Source organism: Papaver somniferum, chromosome 6 (assembly GCF_003573695.1).
Source record: "Papaver somniferum cultivar HN1 chromosome 6, ASM357369v1, whole genome shotgun sequence".
Taxonomy (NCBI): domain Eukaryota; kingdom Viridiplantae; phylum Streptophyta; class Magnoliopsida; order Ranunculales; family Papaveraceae; genus Papaver; species Papaver somniferum.
Genome location: NC_039363.1, coordinates 96909328 through 96931029, shown reverse-complemented (window position 1 = coordinate 96931029; position 21702 = coordinate 96909328). Strand labels below are relative to the sequence as shown.

The window sequence follows — 21702 nt, the reverse complement described above, 5'->3', positions numbered from 1 at the left end:
GACTCAGATAATAGGACCATAAATTTTGAATTCTTGGTTATTAAAAGAGTAATTAACTCTGGTTATCTTCTAGACGTAGGAATTCAAGTCCAAAAATTATTTAACCAATTATGTACTGGCATATGTGTTTATCCTGATTTATGATGTTTTTCTCTCTCTTTTCTCCGGTCAATATCAGGTGTACTTTGTGTTAATTTTTCAACCACACATGTGAGATACTGAGAATTAGGGTAACTGGATAATTTTTTGTTTTAAAAAAATCTAGACGTCAGAAAACATGAGACACTATCGGTGTGCTTAAATGGCGGGAAAGAAATTCTGTTCCCAAGATTCATATACCCTGAAGAGGGAGATCGTAAATCCACAACCTCTGATGGATTTTGAACTCTCTTATTTTGAGGAAAAACCCATTGCACTTCCCATGCCAAGCCAACAACAACATGATAATTAAAGCTCTGCAAGGTAAATTTGTGGTGACCTTAGTCCCAAACTCACAACACCCAACACCTTGCGATCAAGGCCTTGTGGATTATCAATAACAGTCTCATTACAACATAACATGATCTCTTTAGCATCTGGTAGAATCCAAGTAAAATCGTACAAGACAGACTTCGTTATGATTTTATACCTTTCATAATATCATAAGTTTTTTTCTCCCCTCTTTCTTCTGGTGCCCTCTCGTTCGTCTTTGTCATCTGCGGTAGAGATCGGATCTTTCTGGCCCTTGAAAGGGATTCTTGTTTTAGATCCCTGGGAAATCCCTTTTCTTAATGTCGATATTCTCCTTTCACCCAGAGATGCCGTAACTTAGGCTCATCATGTTATACTCGCAGGAAAAAAAAGACTCATAGTTTATGCTTTAGTAGATATCGCTGTAATAGCTCTAGTATCCATTGGCTTTCAAGTAGCTATCAAATATGAGAATGAAATTGTACTCCCGGAAAAACGACTCCACTCCTTCGGACTAAAGACGAATCAGGGTTAAATTAATCCATGACCAAATGAAATTATAATCATCCCTTGACTAAAACAAGGGTTTGGTACAGTATAATTAATCTCGGCCGAGATGGACGAGATACCGTCGATAATATTGGTTTCGGTGTTTACCCGAGATGCTGATATCTTCACTGACATTTCACCGAAATCTGACATTGAGTACATTGGTTTGGTGGTGGTTTAACACAAAAAATCTTATACAGGAAATGCTGGGTGTACATCAGACCTGAAAAACATGCTGACAAAAACCAATAGAAATGGACTCGTTATACGTGCACCCATCCCAATGATAAAGAGTTTAAGGGGGACCATTCGGTTACCTTTTGGTAGGTTTCTAAAAGGTCCTACAAATTATAACCGCAAGTGCACGGTGTCGAAAGTGGCAAATGTGCAAGTACGGGTCGATCCACAGAGATCGGGTGTGTTTCGGAAATGTGTCTTAGCTAATTGGGTTCCTAAATTTGCTTTGGGCTTAGAAGCCCTTTGGAAGTGTTGGGCTTAAAGTGCTAATGGGCTTGTTAAAATGAACTGAGCATGGGCTCAGTTTGTCTTTGAAGTGCAAATGGGCTTTGGCCTTAAACTTAGGCTTTTGATTAAGCCCACAGTTAAGTTGGATTGGGCCTTAATGAGTTTGGGCTTTGGTCTTAAACAACTGGGCTTTGATTTTGGTCTGCTGATGAGCCCAAGTTATGCTCTGGGCTTGGTTACTGAGTTAGGCTTTGGGCTTACTATGGAATTCAAAGGATTGAGAGTGAACTGAGCTTTTGGGCTCAGTTGAAGCAGCAGTCTTTGGCTTGGCCATGGAAGGCAGCAGCAGTGGAAGGGAGGCAATGCACAGCAGCAGAAGTGCAAGAGCTCAGAGAAAGATGATTGGCAGCAGCAGCTGCAGAGAGGCAAGTAGCAGTGCAGCAGGCACCAGTAGCAGCACACCAGGAGAAGTGGCAGCAGCACAGAAAATGCACAGCAATGCAGTGCAACAGAGCTACAGCAGGGGAAACAGCAGTGAAGCACAAGCAGTGCACAAGAGCAATACAGCACAAGTGCTGCAGGGGCAAGCAATGGAAAATGCACAGTAGTGCAGCAGCAACAGAGTTGCAGTAACAGCTGCAGCTGCTGAAGCAGTAAAGACAATGCAAACAGGAGAAGCAACAGAGTTGCAGGGCAGGGAAGAAACAGCAAGGCAAAAACAAAACAAAATCAATACAGAACCAGAACAATGGAACAAAGCAAAACAGCAACAAAACAAAATGAAAGCAAAATGAAATGACACAAAGGCAACACAAAATTGAACCAAGGCCTGAGGCCAAGGGCAAAGATGAGGTGAAACTGACATGAATAGAAGCAATACTAGGCAGAATACAGGCATTCCTATAGAATGGGTTGAAAGCTAGCTTGCTATAAGCACTAGCTTCTCCCAATACTCAATCAAAGTGCAACCTAAGCATACAACAAGAATGGCAAGAAAATCAGCTTGCTATGAGCACTGATTTCTTGCCATTGCACAATTAGCACAAAGCTTTTAAGATATCTAGCCTAGTATTCCATCAAATGAATACATTAAACAACACAACAGGAACATTAACAAATTTTACAAACTTAACAGGAGCATTTAAACTAACAGTGAGCAATTTAACAGTGAACTAACATAACCAATTAACAATGAACTAACATGGTGAACTAACAGTGAACTAACAACAGTAAACTAACAAGAATATCACACATTGAACTAACCCAAGAACAAGAACAAGTGCAATTAAAATTAACAATGCAACTAACAGGAGCAATTAAAAGTGCAGGAACAATTGAAATTAAAATGAAACTAACAGGACATGAAAGTCCTGGATGTGGGCTAATCCCAACATGTCTTCTAACACAACCCATAGTCCCAATTTATAGTCAATTACATCATTAGGGCTTTCCCCCAATTTTCACCCAAAACAGTAGAACTAGGGTTTGGTGAAATTGATTTACCTACTGTTGATGAGATACTCGCTCCATCTCGTCGACCCACTCTTCTCCTGCTTCTCTCGTTCCTCTCGAGCTCCAATTGATGCTTTAATCATCATTTATATCACCAATTTCTCACCTAGGGTTTCAGGCAGAGAGATGAGAAATTGAGGTTGTAAATGATGATTAAAGAGATGGTACGTGATGGGTTTAGGTAGAATAGAGTTGGGGAGAAATTAGTGGAGTGATTTGGGGTGAGGTGGTGGTGATGGAGATGGACATGGTGGTGGTACGGGGCATGGCGGTTCTGCAGAGGGGGTGATGGAGGAGATGGTTCGATGGAGAAGGGAAGGGTGCGTTTGTTTGAGGTGTAGGTGCTCGGTCGCTAGGGTGTGAGGCGAGTGTATCTAGTTTGATGATCTGCGACGCTGAGCCGTGGGATAGGGAGATGAAAGATCAATCGGACGGTGAGATGAAGTGAAGTTTTAGCGACCGCTGGATTATATAATACAACAAAATCAACGACGCCAGATGGAGTTAGGTGTTGTAGTGTTAGGCGGAGATATCAAACTTCGATGCACAGAAAGAGAGCGACCGTTGGATTCAACTACCATCTAATCTGAAGGCTTGAAATTTCAGCGCTGTGGTGCTTGGCAGAGACTTCAGATTTTGATGCTCTATGAAGGAGCGACCATCGGATGCTTCTGGGAACTGATCTGACGGCTGAGAACGGAGGCGCTTTTGTGTGTAGAAAATGAGGTTGTGCGCACCATTCTTCGCGGCTTCCTTGCGTAATTTCTCCCGGCTTTTCACTACTTTTCTGCTCTTTTCGCTCCGCGACTCATCCGAACTTTATTTATTACCTAAAAATACAAAATTAATTAATAAAAATATTTATTCTTGAAAACAATGAAAATACAGAATATGGGATAAATGTAGAATTAATGCACAAAAGATGAGTTAAAATGCCAACAAAAAGGGATAATATATACAATATTTGGCACTCATCAAATACCCCCAAACCTGAATTTTACTTGTCCTCAAGTAAAACAAAACTAAGGAAATCCTAACTATACCACTGTCGCTGGTCTCTCGAATGCATTTAGCGTATGCACTAAGCCTTTTAAACCACTAAGTGTCCCTAGTGGACGAGTTGAAGTCTCGTGAAGGTTTACCAGAGGTGTGCCTACAAAACCTAAGGACAAAATATAAGCTCAGATTCCATCAAATGTGACATGTGCAAAACAGTTTAAGCTCACAGCAAAATGGAGATGTCAACTAGCTATTAAGGCACAATCCTAGCACTGATAACAAAAAAAGACATGTGATAAGAGTGTAAAGTGTATCTACACATGTGTAAAGAAAGATCTGAAGTCATGACTACTAATCACCAAGAGATAGTTTCTCAGGCTAAGAACTGAGGTCGAAATCTAGCTAGCTGTCCGGACTTTACGAGAATTGTGAATGAGTTGGAGGTATTTCACAATTACTCGCGTTGTACATCAATGGCATACACCCTCCTTGCTTATTACAACGAAACAAAATAACTCTTTACATGACTCTTATTTACATTGACTATTCTCTTTTATTTTTGGAACAAGAGAGATGGAATTGATAAATACTGATTTTTTTTTTTTTATTTTTTTTTTTCTGATATTTTTTTCTCTTTTTTTTTTTTTCTGAATATATACATCGATTTTTTTTTTTTTTTTTTTTTTTTTTTTTTTCAAAGAAGGAAACACTTTTGATACATAACAAAAGAAACAAAAGATTACATGACACTTTGCAAGAGGTAGCCCTTTTTGATGCACCCAGTTAAATTCGATGGTTGTCTTTCTTAATGTAACCTCCACCTTCTATCCCAACCAACCAAAGAACAAGCTAGTCAAGTTTCGTTCAGTATTCTAAAGTGATTGGCAATCGTAACTTCCTATCCAACACCTTGAAGATCGAGGCCATACATGTATTGGTAGATCGTGCGCGTGCAAATTTCTTATCACTATGTGAATTGTGCTAGAATCAGGGTGCCTAAATATCTAGACTAAGACTCCTAATAAAAATACATATTTGCACAAGAGTCAACATTTCAAGGTAAATGAGCTCCATTTTTATGATTTTTCATTTTTAATTTTTTTTTTTGAATTTTGATTTTTAATTTTTTTTTTTGGAATTTTTCAATTTTTTCAAAAAGAAGAAGGAGTTTTGTTTTCAATTATAGCATATTATCGTGGTATCTACTCTATACCCCCAAACCTAAACTAAACATTGTCCTCAATGTTTCAAAATATGGAAAGAATTAAAATGCAACATATGGAAAGGACATGCTGAGTAGAGTAAAAGGAGAGAGATACCCGATTTCGGCGAAAGCAGAATTAAAACTCCGTTATTCAAGGCAAAAATCCAACATATTTCAGCCGAGATCATATTGGATTAGCAAAATATATACAAAAGGAACAAAAGGGTTTTTTAAGAATTTTATCTACTGGATTATATACAAAAAATTCACCATACACTAACAATCTAAAGAGTTGAGGATCAACCCAAAAGACAAAGTGTAGACATTTCAACAGCTTCACACAATAATAAAGAAAGAAACGCGTGAAACTGTGAAACAAAATGAGCTACCCCCAAACCTGGATTTTACAGAAGATATAGTTTTGAAAACAAAATCGCGCAGTTTTGGGGGTTCATCATGCAAAAGGTCTAGCTCGAAATGAACTGTGCTAGGGACGGGCAAACATGCAATTTCCAACTGTGGCTCAAATGTTATATTTGAAGCAAAATAGTCCAAGAGGACTTGGGAAGCACACAGTTCCAATCCTAGATTAGGAATTTTCAGAAAAATTGGTTTTACAAATTGGTACAAACCAAATCTAGGTTGGGTGGAAGGCCAACAGATTGTGACTCATGTAGGAGAATAGGCATATCATTATCAATCAAATCAAAATCTCCTAAATCATCTACACATGTCACATCATGCTCACAATCATCAATCAATTAGCAAGTTCACACTCAGAATCATCAACATCATCAACAAATTTATTCTCATGCATCGGCAAATCAGGAGAAATATCACAATGTGACCTAGGTAGAGAATCACACATCAAATAGATTTTCATGCATATTAGTGTCTACAGAAGATTCAACTATTCCTATGTCATGCTCATCTTCACAGAATAATTGTACGAATCCCATGTCAATATCAAAATCATATGAATTACAATGAGTATTAGAAAGAACAACATTCATGAAGGTCGAGGGCGAGAAGCCATATGTTATTGAACCAACAGGTTCCACAATATTTTCATGTTCTTCTAACATATCATCATAATCATCATAATCATCATCATGGTAGCATGCATATTGGTCCTCATTAACAGTGGTGGTGTCATTAGTCGATTCATGTTCCTCTAAATTAGGTTCATATTCAACATTATTTACATGAATGGGACTAGACACTTCATTAGGGACAACATACATTTCCTCATGAATTTCCTCCTTTTGTCTGGAAGCAAAATCTGATCTAAATGGCATGAATTCGTGCTGTAGATCTATCATAGTCTGCTTACAGAGTCTTAAAGCTTCTGTGGTGGAGTCTAAATTCATGGGAGTACAAAATTCTTCATGTTCAAATTGTGGTGAATGGTACATGTATGCATGGTCATTAGGGTCTACAAAATATTGATCGCAACCCTCAAAGGATTGATTATGGTCCCAATGACTACCATTCTCACAATTCATGGGCATTTCATACATTGGATTTTCTCTTGATGGCCTAAAATTATGCAAAATATGACAATGCTCAACAGGGTGGTCTAAACTACCACATGCGGGACATGCATAGATTTCAGGTTGCCTAAGAAAATTAGATGTGACAGATTCCTCATGTGATTGCATTTCTAAAGCTGCGATTCGAGCTTCTAATTGATCCATAAGTGATGATTGGGTGAGTGAGGCACTAGCAAAATGTTCATTTTCACGTTGCGATGAATGATGCATGTATGAATAGTCATTAGGGTTCATGTATTGCGGCTCGGGACTTTGAAAATGTCCATAATAATTCCTATGACTATTGACATCATGGTCCGTGGAAGGTTCATAACGTGAAGTTTGTCCATAAGCAAGTTCCTAAGAGTTTTATTTCCATCTCCAGGAGCAGACCAAAATCCAGACATGATTGGCTCAAAGCTAAGTAACTATGTTACAAAGCCCAAAATTTGGTTTTTAAAGGGTTTGGATTTTTGGGAAAATTTTGGTTTTGGTGGGAGACATTTGAAAATTTGGTTTAAAATGGGGAGCAAAAGAATTTTTTTTTTTTTTTTTTTTTTTTTTTTTTTTTTTTTTTTTTTTTTTTTTTTTTACTAATTTGGTTTTTGAAATGGGAGCAGCCCCCTGTGCAAGCCTCTAATGGAATGGATGAAGGCTGCGGCCTACGAAACCAAGTTTTAATTTTGAAAGTTTAATTTGGCCCGTTGGTTAAGGCCGACGTTTGTTTTAAAACTTTTGGTTTCGAGGTCCACTCACAAGTCCATAATAGTTATAAGCTCAGCTGGGTTTAAACCCAGAGTCCAAATTATCATCCAATTAACAAGCCCACACAATAAATACAAGCCCACAAATTAAACAAACAAGCCCACAAATAAATTATTACAAACCCAAATAGAGGAATAAAAAGCCCAAAAAATTGGGTTAATTATTACAAGCCCACAATTAAAAATTTGGAAGCCCACAGGTTGGGTTCTCTCAATGAATGGGTTTAGGCTTACCTTTCTAGCACAGCCCAGCTGCTCTGATATTGTTGCAAAAACCCAGTTGGGTTTTGGTTCTTTTCCTTGGTGGCGTCCCAGCAGAGGAAAAACAGGTTCAGAATCAGCAGGTCCAACAGCAAATGAAATGAAGCAGATGCAGATGCAAATGCTATGCAGTGAAATACAAAATAGCTAATAAAACACAGATAAAACACAGCACCAATCCCCGGCAACGGCGCCAAAAACTTGGTAGGCATCTAAAAGGTCCTACAAATTATAACCGCAAGTGCACGGTCGTCAGTTGTAGCTCGTGCAAGTACGGGTCGATCCACAGAGATCGGGTGTGTTTCGGAAATGTGTCTTAGCTAATTGGGTTCCTAAATTTGCTTTGGGCTTAGAAGCCCTTTGGAAGTGTTGGGCTTAAAGTGCTAATGGGCTTGTTAAAATGAACTGAGCATGGGCTCAGTTTGTCTTTGAAGTGCAAATGGGCTTTGGCCTTAAACTTAGGCTTTTGATTAAGCCCACAGTTAAGTTGGATTGGGCCTTAATGAGTTTGGGCTTTGGTCTTAAACAACTGGGCTTTGATTTTGGTCTGCTGATGAGCCCAAGTTATGCTCTGGGCTTGGTTACTGAGTTAGGCTTTGGGCTTACTATGGAATTCAAAGGATTGAGAGTGAACTGAGCTTTTGGGCTCAGTTGAAGCAGCAGTCTTTGGCTTGGCCATGGAAGGCAGCAGCAGTGGAAGGGAGGCAATGCACAGCAGCAGAAGTGCAAGAGCTCAGAGAAAGATGATTGGCAGCAGCAGCTGCAGAGAGGCAAGTAGCAGTGCAGCAGGCACCAGTAGCAGCACACCAGGAGAAGTGGCAGCAGCACAGAAAATGCACAGCAATGCAGTGCAACAGAGCTACAGCAGGGGAAACAGCAGTGAAGCACAAGCAGTGCACAAGAGCAATACAGCACAAGTGCTGCAGGGGCAAGCAATGGAAAATGCACAGTAGTGCAGCAGCAACAGAGTTGCAGTAACAGCTGCAGCTGCTGAAGCAGTAAAGACAATGCAAACAGGAGAAGCAACAGAGTTGCAGGGCAGGGAAGAAACAGCAAGGCAAAAACAAAACAAAATCAATACAGAACCAGAACAATGGAACAAAGCAAAACAGCAACAAAACAAAATGAAAGCAAAATGAAATGACACAAAGGCAACACAAAATTGAACCAAGGCCTGAGGCCAAGGGCAAAGATGAGGTGAAACTGACATGAATAGAAGCAATACTAGGCAGAATACAGGCATTCCTATAGAATGGGTTGAAAGCTAGCTTGCTATAAGCACTAGCTTCTCCCAATACTCAATCAAAGTGCAACCTAAGCATACAACAAGAATGGCAAGAAAATCAGCTTGCTATGAGCACTGATTTCTTGCCATTGCACAATCAGCACATTGCTTCACAGATACCTAGCCTAGCATTCCTTCAAATGTAACAATACATTAAACACAACAGGAACATTAACAAATTTTACAAACTTAACAGGAGCATTTAAACTAACAGTGAGCAATTTAACAGTGAACTAACATAACCAATTAACAATGAACTAACATGGTGAACTAACAGTGAACTAACAACAGTAAACTAACAAGAATATCACACATTGAACTAACCCAAGAACAAGAACAAGTGCAATTAAAATTAACAATGCAACTAACAGGAGCAATTAAAAGTGCAGGAACAATTGAAATTAAAATGAAACTAACAGGACATGAAAGTCCTGGATGTGGGCTAATCCCAACATGTCTTCTAACACAACCCATAGTCCCAATTTATAGTCAATTACATCATTAGGGCTTTCCCCCAATTTTCACCCAAAACAGTAGAACTAGGGTTTGGTGAAATTGATTTACCTACTGTTGATGAGATACTCGCTCCATCTCGTCGACCCACTCTTCTCCTGCTTCTTCTCGTTCCTCTCGAGCTCCAATTGATGCTTTAATCATCATTTATATCACCAATTTCTCACCTAGGGTTTCAGGCAGAGAGATGAGAAATTGAGGTTGTAAATGATGATTAAAGAGATGGTACGTGATGGGTTTAGGTAGAATAGAGTTGGGGAGAAATTAGTGGAGTGATTTGGGGTGAGGTGGTGGTGATGGAGATGGACATGGTGGTGGTACGGGGCATGGCGGTTCTGCAGAGGGGGTGATGGAGGAGATGGTTCGATGGAGAAGGGAAGGGTGCGTTTGTTTGAGGTGTAGGTGCTCGGTCGCTAGGGTGTGAGGCGAGTGTATCTAGTTTGATGATCTGCGACGCTGAGCCGTGGGATAGGGAGATGAAAGATCAATCGGACGGTGAGATGAAGTGAAGTTTGTAGCGACCGCGGATTATATAATACAACAAAATCAACGACGCCAGATGGAGTTAGGTGTTGTAGTGTTAGGCGGAGATATCAAACTTCGATGCACAGCAAGAGAGCGACCGTTGGATTCAACTACCATCTAATCTGAAGGCTTGAAATTTCAGCGCTGTGGTGCTTGGCAGAGACTTCAGATTTTGATGCTCTATGAAGGAGCGACCATCGGATGCTTCTGGGAACTGATCTGACGGCTGAGAACGGAGGCGCTTTTGTGTGTAGAAAATGAGGTTGTGCGCACCATTCTTCGCGGCTTCCTTGCGTAATTTCTCCCGGCTTTTCACTACTTTTCTGCTCTTTTCGCTCCGCGACTCATCCGAACTTTATTTATTACCTAAAAATACAAAATTAATTAATAAAAATATTTATTCTTGAAAACACTGAAAATACAGAATATGGGATAATATGTAGAATTAATGCACAAAAGATGAGTTAAAATGCCAACAAAAAGGGATAGATATATACAATATTTGGCACTCATCACCTTTCGGGGAATAAATTCGGTGTGTCTACGCCCTTCATTTTTATTATTTTTTATTTTTAACGCTAAAACATTTTAGGGCGGAAATACCAGTCGGATATAGAGAAACGACAGAGTTAGGGTGGAAAAAGGAAAATTCAGGGCGGAAACATCACTCTCTCTCTCTCTCTCAACATTCAAAAATTCAAATCTCAAATGTAAAGCGGAAGAAAATAAAATAAAAATAAAAAGCCCTCTTTTTCAAACTGAACAAAAATTGAATCTCTCTCTCTCTCTCTCACACAGAAACGAAGGAAATGGAGAAGATTTGTGTCGCAGTTAGGGTTAGACCACCAACATCAACTACACAGGACAACAACACCTCTAATGGAAACCACTGGAACGTTGAAAGTAACCGTATTTCACTCCATAAACCTCTTGGCACCCCTGTACCTGGCGCCTCTTACGCCTTCGGTATCTCTCACGGACTCTCCTTAGAAATTTCGTTCATTTTTTATTTCTTGAGTTTGTAGTTAGATGGGTTTGAATTTTTTTGATTTGTGATTTGCAGATCATGTGTTTGATCAAAATAGTACCAATTCTGGGGTTTATGAGCTTCTCACTAAAGATATCATTCTAGCAGCAGTTGAGGGATTCAATGGTAAATCAGATTCTTCTTGAACAAATTTCTCTTGTATGGGTTCTTTTAATGGTATAAATTCTTCATTTTGGTAGGAATTTGTGTCTAGGGTTTTCTTCATCTTGGTAGGAATTTGTGCCTAGTGTAAATTCTTCATTTTGGTAGGAATGTGTGTCCAGGGTTTGGGTTATAATTTGATGAAAGAGAAAAGAAGAGATTTTTGGTATGTTCAAGAAGAAAAAGGGGGGATTTTGGGTGGAAATTAGAAGATTTGAATATGTGATGTTTGTCTGTGTGATGTTGTTTGCAGGAACTGCATTTGCATATGGGCAGACAAGCAGTGGAAAGACATATACCATGAATGGTTCTGAGAATGATCCTGGAATCATTAGTCTTGCTGTTAAAGATGTTTTTCAAAATATTGAAGTGGTGAAGTTTTTTTTCTACTTTCATCAAATCTGGTTTATTTGTGGTCATTTGTATGTTTGTAGTTTTGGTTTTACTAATTATTAGTATCTGATTATTCAGGCGACAAGTCGGGAATTTTTGATTCGTGTTTCCTATATGGAAATATACAATGAAGAGATTAATGATCTTTTCGCGCCAGACAATCAGAAACTTCAAATCCATGAGAGCTTGGATGTGAGATATAGCTTATAAAAATATGAATTTCAGTTCTATATGGGTTGCACTGGTGTTGTTTGTCATTGGTTTCTTTTTTCTGAATTGGATTTGTTTTTGGTTACCTAGCGTGGAGTCTTTGTTGCTGGACTACGTGAAGAAATTGTGAATAGCGCTGAACAAGTGCTTAAACTCCTGGAATCTGGAGAAGGTTTGAGCTCTTTATGGTATAACCAGGTTTAGTTAACTGCTTATTAGTTTGTATACACATCACTAATGGGGGATATTTTGATTGTAGTTAATCGGCACTTTGGAGAGACAAACATGAATGCTAGAAGTAGCAGATCTCACACTATATTCAGGATGGTATGGTCCGGTATAAAGTTTGACAATAGATAGTTTCATTTCTTGTAATGTTGGCGTTTTGAAGTAAGCTAAGTATTGCTGTGTATGTGAATTAGGTTATTGAAAGCAAGGGAAAGAATGCTAATTCTGGTGAAATTTCTAATTTGGATGCCATCCGCGTCTCTGTCTTGGTATGTTAGTTGTTTCAGAAATTATGTTACGTCTGAATCGCTTAAGTTTTATGAGAGAATTAATTGTATATGTTCTGGTTGGTAACTTATATTTCAAATGTTTTATCCTGCTTATTATCTTAAGATGGTTATTGTGGCCCTCAATTCTTGTTGTTTGTCATGTGGACAGAACCTGGTTGATTTAGCTGGTTCTGAACGAATAGTTAAAACTGGAGCTGGTGGAATACGTTTGAAGGAAGGAAAACACATTAACAAGAGCTTATTGGTTCTTGGAAATGTAATCAACAAATTGAGTGAAGGCCCTAAGCAAAGGTACTTAGATCTTATGTAAACAGTTGACTTGTTTTTCTTATTGAAAATGTCAATTGGCTAAAAGGTGTGAAATTGGTAATTCAGGGGACATATTCCATATCGTGATAGTAAATTGACTCGCATATTACAGCCTGCTCTCGGTGGTAATGCAAAAACTTCGATCATTTGTACAGTAGCTCCAGAAGAGGTACACTAAACTTTTTTATCAACTTTTTCTATTGATTCCCATAGAGAAATATGGTCTGACCATATGGTTAATGTTTAGGTTCACGTGGAGGAATCAAAGGGAACCCTCCAGTTTGCTAGCAGAGCGAAACGCATTACTAACTGTGCCCAAGTTAACGAGGTTTGTCTTTGTACTTTCTGAAAAATGTTTTTTCTTTTCCTCATCATGAATACCTTGTTCTCATTTGTTTTTCTGGTGATAGTCTACTTTTGGGGATCATTGTGGTTTTTCTGGAGCAGAATTACTAATTTCCATCTCCATCTTTTGGTCCTAGCCATCCATTCTTAGTTGTGTTCCTTATTTTATTTCTGTGAATTCATGGTCAATTTTGTCACAGATCCTGAGTGATGCAGCGTTGTTGAAGCGACAAAAGCTAGAAATAGAGGAGCTTCGTGAGAAGCTTCAGGTGATGGCTCATCTTGTTTTTGATGGCAATTGTTAATTTCCAAGCTAATGAACTGACAAGGTTTCTTTTATAGGGATCTCGGTCAGAGGTGTTAGAGCAAGAGATTTTGAAACTGCGGAATGACATGCTTAAGGTGGGTTTTACTTCTATGTTTGTCAGCAGTTTCTACTTTAGTTGTCTGAGTTCCATTTTGTTTGTCAGTATGAACTAGAGCGCGAGAAGCTAGCAATGGAACTAGAGGAAGAGAGGAAATCACACAAGGAAAGGGAAAGGTGGTGCATTAGTGAGAAACAGGTGAAATTAGATGATTTCAACAGTCTTGTTACGAGTTCAGATCACGACAAGAGATCAGCTCAGGTATGAATCTAACATTAGGCTTCCAAAAGTCTTTTCAGTCCTTTAGTGTCATCAGTTCCCATATTTATTAGCTAATACACACTCGTCTCACACTTTTAGTCCTGCATCCTGAAAGTAATAACAGTAGCCTAGGTTTCTTGGTATTGTATTAGCATTGTAAGGATTAAGCCAAGTTTGTTGCTGCTGAAGAGTACCTGGCCTTTTTAGCAAAAAGTAGAATCAGTGAAAGATTCATCTTTTATAAATTCACAGACTAGCCATTTCAACACAGTAACTTTTATCATTGCAATATAGTAGTGAGTGATTTGAAGGTGGCAGCTCCAATTATTAAATTAAATAAAAGTAAAAACAAATGTATTTGAAACTGCCAACTTACATACTTGATGTGCTGAAAAATTGTGGTTTACACCATGACTTGTATGCAGAAATCCTTGTGTTCATTTGCTATCTTAGTCGTGTAGTCTTCGAGCTTCAAAAGAGACACTAATAAGTGATTTGAGAAAATGGTTTTATAATCCAATCAAGGGCTTTAGTACTGTCACGGTCCGTATTTGGTAATCCTAATGTAGTGCAGATTATGCCTTGGTTTCAGTCATTTGATTCATTTCTAGTTCCATTAGTTCTTTAGCGTGCTTAATAATCTGTTTGTTTACTCAGAATTAAATATGTTTTTCCTGGAACGGTGTTCTATAATACAGGATCTAAAGGAAGAAAGTGCAGATAAACATTATTCACGTGATTCAGATTCTTTTCACACACCGTCTTTAAAATCGGATCCTAATGGATTTGTTGCAAAAAGATCAAATTATTCACAGCCAGCTGAGTTTAGTCCTGTGGTGGACAATTTTAGCGATGTAGCAGATGAGGACATGTGGTTGAAAATGAATAATGGTTTCACTGTAGACCTTGATGCCCTTCAGTTTACTCCTGCAAGGACAGTCCAATCCTTGACACTGAATGAAGAATCTCCTGTGAGTTTAATTTTGTTTCCTCCTTTCTTTCCCTATCTTCCTCTGCACAGTTTTTTTTTTCCTATGCCTGTTAATATGGAAGTTGCTTCTTTCGTTTGCAAAAAGACTATAGTTGAAACACCATTTTAGTTTTTGGGGGTAAAGGAATATTATAAAACAATGTGCACAACTTGGACCATTTAGTTGTTGATACTGGAACACATTGGCTGACAACATATGACCTTTTTGTATGATTTTCTTGGTGATAATTTAACCTTGGCTGTATTTGATAATCATTAGGATTTGTCTATCGAGCATTACAAAGAAGAGATTGAAAATCTGAAGAGGCAATTGGCTAATGCAGTTGGAGAAAAAAATGAACTTGAGGTTAGTAGCATAATGTTCCGTTTCATTGAAGTATTGTGACTTTAACTTTTAACGGATTTCATTATGTCCGCTAAAGAGTTCTTTCGGCATTCCTTAACATTTTTGAGATTGTCCCCAGGTTAATAACCGATCCTGTAGATAATTTACAGATGATAAGATGATGCATACAAATATTCATGTGACAGGAACTTTCACTTCCATTACCTGTTCTCCTAGAATAAGCTGACTTGTTGTGTGACCAAATGTTACTTCAATACAGTCTGTTATTTATATGGCTTTCATTATCACATTTGACTAAAAATAGATTAGACATTCTTCCTTATGTTTTTAAGATGTAATAGCAAGGGTAACAAAGAAGTAAACCAATTATTACTCCTGGTTTCTGTTTAAAGAAAAAATTGTTCTCTTGTTTCACTCCTGGTTTCTGTTTTACATCTCTTCCTAGCTTAACACTATTATTTGTCTGATAATTTGCAGAGAAGTCATGCAAACCAATTGTTATTGAACAATCGACTAATGGAAGAGATTTCCGAGCTTCAACAAGAATCACTCCTAATTCGAGACGTTCCTAAAAAACTGAGTGAATCGGTAGGAAATTGCAAAGACATCTATAAGGATATTTTATCAGTTATGCAGGTAAGAATAGTGTACTTTGTTTTTGTTATTTCAGTTCTTTGTTTTTGAGCTAGTCAAAAGGAAAACTTGTCATGTTTGACTAACCATCGACCTAAATAGAGTTTTGTAGCCGATGAAAAATCTTTGACTTCAAAATTGCTCTCTACCACAAGCGAGATTGGTGTCCAACTTTTTTCAAGTTTGGAGACCCAGTTCTTCATTGCTGCAGATGGTCATAATGTATCAATAAGTGAGAATTCTCTGGTTCAAGAACAAGGCAAGGTGATCTTTGAGAGGTTAAATGAAACAATCTCAAGTTTGGTTGCATCACAGACAATAACCTCCAGCGAACAAAAGGTAGCTGCTTCGCCTCAACTATCAAGATGCCATTATTTCATCGTTGTAGTCGCCGTTATCATATTAGGATTTCTTTTTACCTTGTTTCTTCCTAGACTTGCTTAAACCTGTCACTGTCTAATAGTAAATATGTAAAAAGATGGTGCATAATATCATAGTTTTCTTCATACCTTTAGCTTACCATGATCACACTAGAGTTCTAGGTCGAATTTAAGGAAAAAAAAATTCATACTTATTATAGCGGGGAAAATTTGTATGTAACAGTTCTATACATACTGTGAACAAAACAATGTATATGTTGTTTGAAATTATTAAGCTCCTACTTTGTTTAGACATTTTTGTTATTTGGTTTCTTTGTGGTTTATTATTATGCATATTTAGAATGGTTTCGCTTGCAGTTATCTGTGGTGTCAATTTTTCATCTTACTTCTCGCCTGCCTCTAGACCCCATAACCATAGCATAGTCAGGGAGACTGAGACTACCTTTGTGTGACTTGCTTTTTAAGAAGTAGACAAGATTATGTTTTGAGTTTCATTTATTGTATGTACTGAAGGAATCGGCTTTGGAAGATGCAAGGAAAGAGGGAATAAGCAACGAACTTGATTCGATTAAGGAGAGTTATCATATATTGGAAAGCAAATTCAAGCTCAACCACCAACTTCTTGAGGACTGCAAGGAAAGGTTTTGTAATTTGGAAAAAGAATGCAACATTCTGAAAGAAGAAAAAACTTCTCTGTGCCAGAAACTCACAATATCTGACAAGAAGCTTGATATTGTTCATGACCAATACGAAAAAATTTCAAAGGATTTGAACACAGAAACACAGAGAAGAAAAAAACTAGAAGAAGAGATCACACAGTTCAGTAAGGCCTTTTCTCATAGGCAGGTCTCATTCAGATCTTTCAACAACGAGCTGAAGTCTAGAATCGAGAACTTAAGAGCCCCAAGTTAATTTCAATACTCAAACCTCTTGGACATTGAAAATGAATCAAATGGCTTCCATCTCCTTGTTGGCAATGTAAGACTTAGGATTCTATGTATGGTTGTTGTTCTGTGTTGATTATGTATTGCAGCATCAAGAGTAATTATCCTCTTCAGACCCTACAATGTTTGAATACAGTTATTCAACGCTGTTTTAATGTATTTATGACTGTCAGCTCCACTGTGATTTGGATGCATCTCCTCTTGTTTAGATGTACACTTCCCTGTTGCAATGGTCATAGGATTCCAGTAAAAGCTGTCCCATTTCTTTAAACAGATATTTTAACTGCCTCAGTAAAAGCTGTAGTTGGTTTTCACTGATCAATGTACCTATGTAGTCTGTTTGAAGCTTCCTGGAATGTATAAACTGCTAAACACACTTCAACTAAAGGCCGTTAGAACAGCTTATTGTGCATAAAATATGTCAATTCCCGGTTCATTAGAATCATCAAACGAACGAGATTGACGTGTCATGTGAGTGTGCACAGAATTGGACGCAGTTCGTTATGTCTTTGTAAAGCAGAAAGACTAAAAACATAAAGAAAACTTTTACTAGAGAAGGAATAAATGACAACAACAAAGGAGTCATATTCCAGTTAGAAGAATCAATACAGAGTGACAGACATTCTTTCATACTAATCATACCCAGATTTAAGGAGTTTTTTTGTATTTCTAACATGCTCATGTTTACTAATCATCTCTTTCCAGACTAATAGTACTACTAAATCTAATTAGACGTAAACTCTAAATATCTTATTAGATTTTGAACAGTCTGGAGAATCTGTACTTTAAGGAATTTTGGTTTGCTAATAAACAACATTTGAATTAGGTGCAGGTTGGAAATTAGTTGCTGGCTTTTTCTGCTGACTCTCACAAAAAGCTCAAGCAGAACCAAACTCGCTGGCAAAAATTAAAAAATTCATTGCACATTTTTATTTTTTTTTATGTCTGGCCGCAAATTTTATGCATAAAATTTACAGGCCATTTTGTGAAATCTGCATCAGCTAGTCAGTCTTTCATTTTGCTTCTCCCGGTCATCGAGCCTGATCTTTTCCCTGACCTGCTGGTAAACGTTGTAGTGACCGGTGACTAGCTACATCCATTATTCATCTTGCAATACCATTAAATCACTATTGCTACTTGTTGCAGTATGGGATCCCCCAAATTCAGAGTAGGGTAGCTTCACAAATACTACAACCACACAATATATAAAACAATGGAACAGAGAAATAAAGTGAATGCTGCATACTAGTATTAGCATTAACACTGGTCAATTAGAGGACCACGTCCCACAACTACCTTACTTAAAATGAAAAGCAAGTAATCAAACAACATTCGGACCTACTGGCATGAATACATTCTGCATATCCTGGCAGACCATACAAAAAAATGTTAAACACACTAAAAATATGACCAACAGTAATGTTATCAGTAGCGGTTTCCGCTCGTCCGAACAATTTTACGTGTCAATGAATCATGATTGATCTCTAAAACTGCTTGAAAATTTTGGAAGATTGCTGGAAGGGCCACAGCCACAGCCCCATACCCATTGAATTTTACAAAAACACAAAAAAAGATATAACTCATTTGGGCTGACCACTCCAAAACCAAACAAATAACATGATATGCAACAATCTTGACATTCAATTTGCCTTCTGCAATCTTCTCAACTTTGCTGTAGCAGGGTCCCTCCTCTTCCCACTAGAATACAACCCCCCCAAGGACTACTGGACCATTGGGGAAAGACATGCCCCAACTTTCCTGCCAAACAGCTCCAAACAATCTTAACTACTGCAATGTCTTCTTCTTCTTCTATCATTTTTTTTAAAGAGTGATATGCCTGGACTCAATGGTGACATGCTCTACTCTATTTATCTCCTCATCCACCTCTCTCTATCTCTCTTTCTCTCTTTTTCTTTCTTTCTTATCCCCACTATCTTAATCAACCCTACTTCTAATACCATCATCATTTCAAGTTCTTGAATTTTGTACATCTTCTAATGGCTTCTTCCTCCTCTATGTTGCCTAAGACAAACCAGGTTAAAAGATTGAGTGAACTTCTTGAAGAAGAACAAGAACCTTTTGTTCTTCATGTGTACCTTTCTGAAAGAGGGTATTCTAAGACAAGTAGTGGCAATTCCAAAGGAGGGAATTCAAGTAAAGACTTGAAAAGGTTGTCTGATTATGAATTGTCTAATAGAAGAAGAAAGAAGAAAAACAAACACTATCCATCAAAGGTCTTGAGATCTGTACTTAACAAGCTGATTACTTCTGTTTATCATCATCATGACAACCGAAAAGCGGCACCGGTGAATTATAATAGTAGAAGTAATGTGGATATGGATAATAGATTCTCATCGGCTAGTAGTATGACTTTGTTCGAATCATCCTCGGAGGCGGATACCGAAGAATTGTCAGCTGAATTGTTGTACCAAGTGAATTCTGTTTCTGCCTTGACCTCATCTGCTGACAATTACAAACACAATTTAACACAACAAGCACAAAATGAAGTAAGAAATTAACTTCTACTCTTTACAATTCAGTTTTTGGTTGTTTTTTTCATTGGTAAATTATGTTTTGAGCTCGACAAGCTTTGATTAACAGATTCCTGTAAGAAGAGTAAATCAATGGGGATGCATGGATGAGACTAAACAGCATAGCCCTGTTTCAGTTCTTGAAGAAATACTCTTTGATGAAGGTATGCCAAAGGAATTTTTTGCACTCACTTTGTTAAATTCATTTCTATGGTTGTGACGAGTTTCGTCATTTTGATATGGAATTAACATGACCACTGTTTCAGTTCAACCAAGTCCAAGAACAACAAGTCGTAAAAAGAAGATCAAATCAAATTTCATTCGCCAAGAGAAAAAATCAGTCATTACTGATGAATCAATATTTTCAGCTTCATTATGGGAATCACTTGTACATACATTGACAGAGAAACAGGGTTCATCATCATCATCATCATCAAACTGTTTGAAGACAAAAAGAGTACTAGAGCAAACCAAACAACTTTTATTTGATTGTGTGAGAGAAACAGTTGAAAATTACTCCAACCAAGGTGGTAAAATTGTGAGTACTAGTGACAGTGTCAGGGTTCACTGTGGTCATGAGAGGGTGTTACTAGGAAGTGAAGATATCGGGAAGATTATTAGTGAAAAGATATGTTTATGGGGTAAACAAGCAGGAAACTTGACAAATATAACTCAACTTGTAAAGTCAGATTTATCCAAAAGAGAAGAAGAAGAAGAAGAATATTGGAAGGAAACACCACAAGCACAAATTAGAGAGAGTATTGGTGTTGAAATTGGTGATGAGATTTTAGAAGATATTAAGAATGAAATTGTAATTGAGTTGATTCAAAATTTTGAACTAAGTAAATAGTAATAATGTTTTTAACTATTTTAAAAGTGTATCCATGCATGTTTTCACAAACTTTTACTAATTTTTGTTTTTCCTCCAAAATATTACATCCGTTTTAAGAAAAGTGTTATAACATACGCAAGTTTTAATCTATATAGTCGAAACTAGACCTTTTGCCAAGTGCTAAATTATTTGTTTCTCTGGAGTGAATCTCACTATTTCCTTTCTTTAATTTCTCCTCTTTTGGCTTTAAAAAGAAAAAAGAGATTCATTCTCTTTTTCCGGTTATCTTTTGGGTAAAGGGTTTCTTTAAGGAGACAACTTTAAGTAAAGAATAATAGTTTAATTTCAAAAATTTAGATGGGAAAAGACTTAGCTTAGAGGCTGGTTTTGTTAATTTAATCAACTCATTTGGGATCTCAATACTACAATTTTCCAGTAAAACAAAAAGGATTTTGGAAGACTTGGTCATAGTGGTTGATGAGCTGGTTAGATTTGAACTACCTACCAATAGACTATATATAGCTCACTAGCTATAGGATATAGCTGCACTGACTGAAATACCTACTGGTTGAACCAATTAGTGGTCCAAAGAAATAGGTGGTATAATTGTCGTTGGGAGCAATCATATGCAAATGAGATATCATTTTGGGTAACTTTCAGGTGTGCACGTGTTAACTGGACCATCATTAAAACTTACACAGTAGTCTGTCTGGATATGTGCTAGGCCTTGGATATTAAACCAGAATAAAAGATAGATCGCTGGATAAACCCACACAATCATTATGATGTTCCTACTCTTAGACCTATTAATGTCCGTTCATCCGGTGGAATCACGGTCACCTGACAGTCCAAAGACTCTGCTTCCGAGTCCAACAACTTTTCTCCCTTATGACTAAAAGAAAAAAGATTGACCTCCCACCGGACTAAAAATTTTCCCTTTTAGTTTGAATTTTTATTTTTATTTTTTCTTGTAAAGAAAAACGATTATGTTAAACAAACTAATACATATGGATGAAAAATGAGCAAAGCTCACCAATATTACCGATTCTGTGAAAAGCCTCAAAAGTAGTTTACCTCTTTATAAACTATCAACCATGTGCGTGTTGGAGAATCAGTTGGATCGGCTGAGTGAATTATTCTATCTTTTATCAAATTAACCTCCGAGTTAGGATGTGTAGTGATTTTGAGTTTAGAACAGAAGAAGATCTAGTGAAAATCTTAGATGTTGATGAACCATAATTTAACCACGTGAGAACAATCTTTATAAGGTATTCATCTCTGCATCGTGGCTCTTTCTCTCTCCTAAGAAAAAATTGTGATTCCTTCCAAAAACCCATCCTCTTGCTCGTTACAATCTTTGATGATTGTTTCAGTGCAACAGTGTGCTAATTAAACT

The 21702-nt window shown here is 37.5% G+C and overlaps 2 protein-coding genes across 2 annotated transcripts; both read left to right on the top strand.

Annotated features, from left to right (window-relative positions):
* The first annotated feature begins 10801 nt into the window (after positions 1 to 10801).
* On the top strand, positions 10802 to 17195 carry LOC113288502 (kinesin-like protein KIN-7N). The gene is made up of 18 exons (XM_026537552.1): positions 10802 to 11025; positions 11123 to 11212; positions 11502 to 11620; positions 11720 to 11833; positions 11942 to 12023; positions 12111 to 12178; positions 12274 to 12348; positions 12518 to 12660; positions 12745 to 12847; positions 12926 to 13006; positions 13224 to 13292; positions 13366 to 13425; positions 13494 to 13649; positions 14348 to 14620; positions 14900 to 14986; positions 15464 to 15622; positions 15722 to 15958; positions 16513 to 17195. The coding sequence occupies exons 1-18, from the start codon at positions 10869 to 10871 to the stop codon at positions 16909 to 16911; spliced, it is 2472 nt and encodes an 823-aa protein (XP_026393337.1). The 5' UTR covers positions 10802 to 10868; the 3' UTR covers positions 16912 to 17195.
* A 1197-nt stretch (positions 17196 to 18392) lies between these two features.
* On the top strand, positions 18393 to 20410 carry LOC113285936. The gene is made up of 3 exons (XM_026534671.1): positions 18393 to 19450; positions 19545 to 19638; positions 19741 to 20410. The coding sequence occupies exons 1-3, from the start codon at positions 18941 to 18943 to the stop codon at positions 20322 to 20324; spliced, it is 1188 nt and encodes a 395-aa protein (XP_026390456.1). The 5' UTR covers positions 18393 to 18940; the 3' UTR covers positions 20325 to 20410.
* The last annotated feature ends 1292 nt before the right edge of the window (positions 20411 to 21702 follow it).

Coding starts and splice junctions, on each gene's coding strand:
- LOC113288502 (XM_026537552.1), top strand. CDS start 10,869: ATGGAGAAGATTTGTGTCGCAGTTAGGGTTAGACCACCAACATCAACT. Junction 12,349..12,517: donor CCATCCGCGTCTCTGTCTTG/GTATGTTAGTTG, acceptor TCATGTGGACAG/AACCTGGTTGATTTAGCTGG. Junction 14,621..14,899: donor CACTGAATGAAGAATCTCCT/GTGAGTTTAATT, acceptor GATAATCATTAG/GATTTGTCTATCGAGCATTA.
- LOC113285936 (XM_026534671.1), top strand. CDS start 18,941: ATGGCTTCTTCCTCCTCTATGTTGCCTAAGACAAACCAGGTTAAAAGA. Junction 19,451..19,544: donor CACAACAAGCACAAAATGAA/GTAAGAAATTAA, acceptor TTTGATTAACAG/ATTCCTGTAAGAAGAGTAAA. Junction 19,639..19,740: donor AGAAATACTCTTTGATGAAG/GTATGCCAAAGG, acceptor CCACTGTTTCAG/TTCAACCAAGTCCAAGAACA.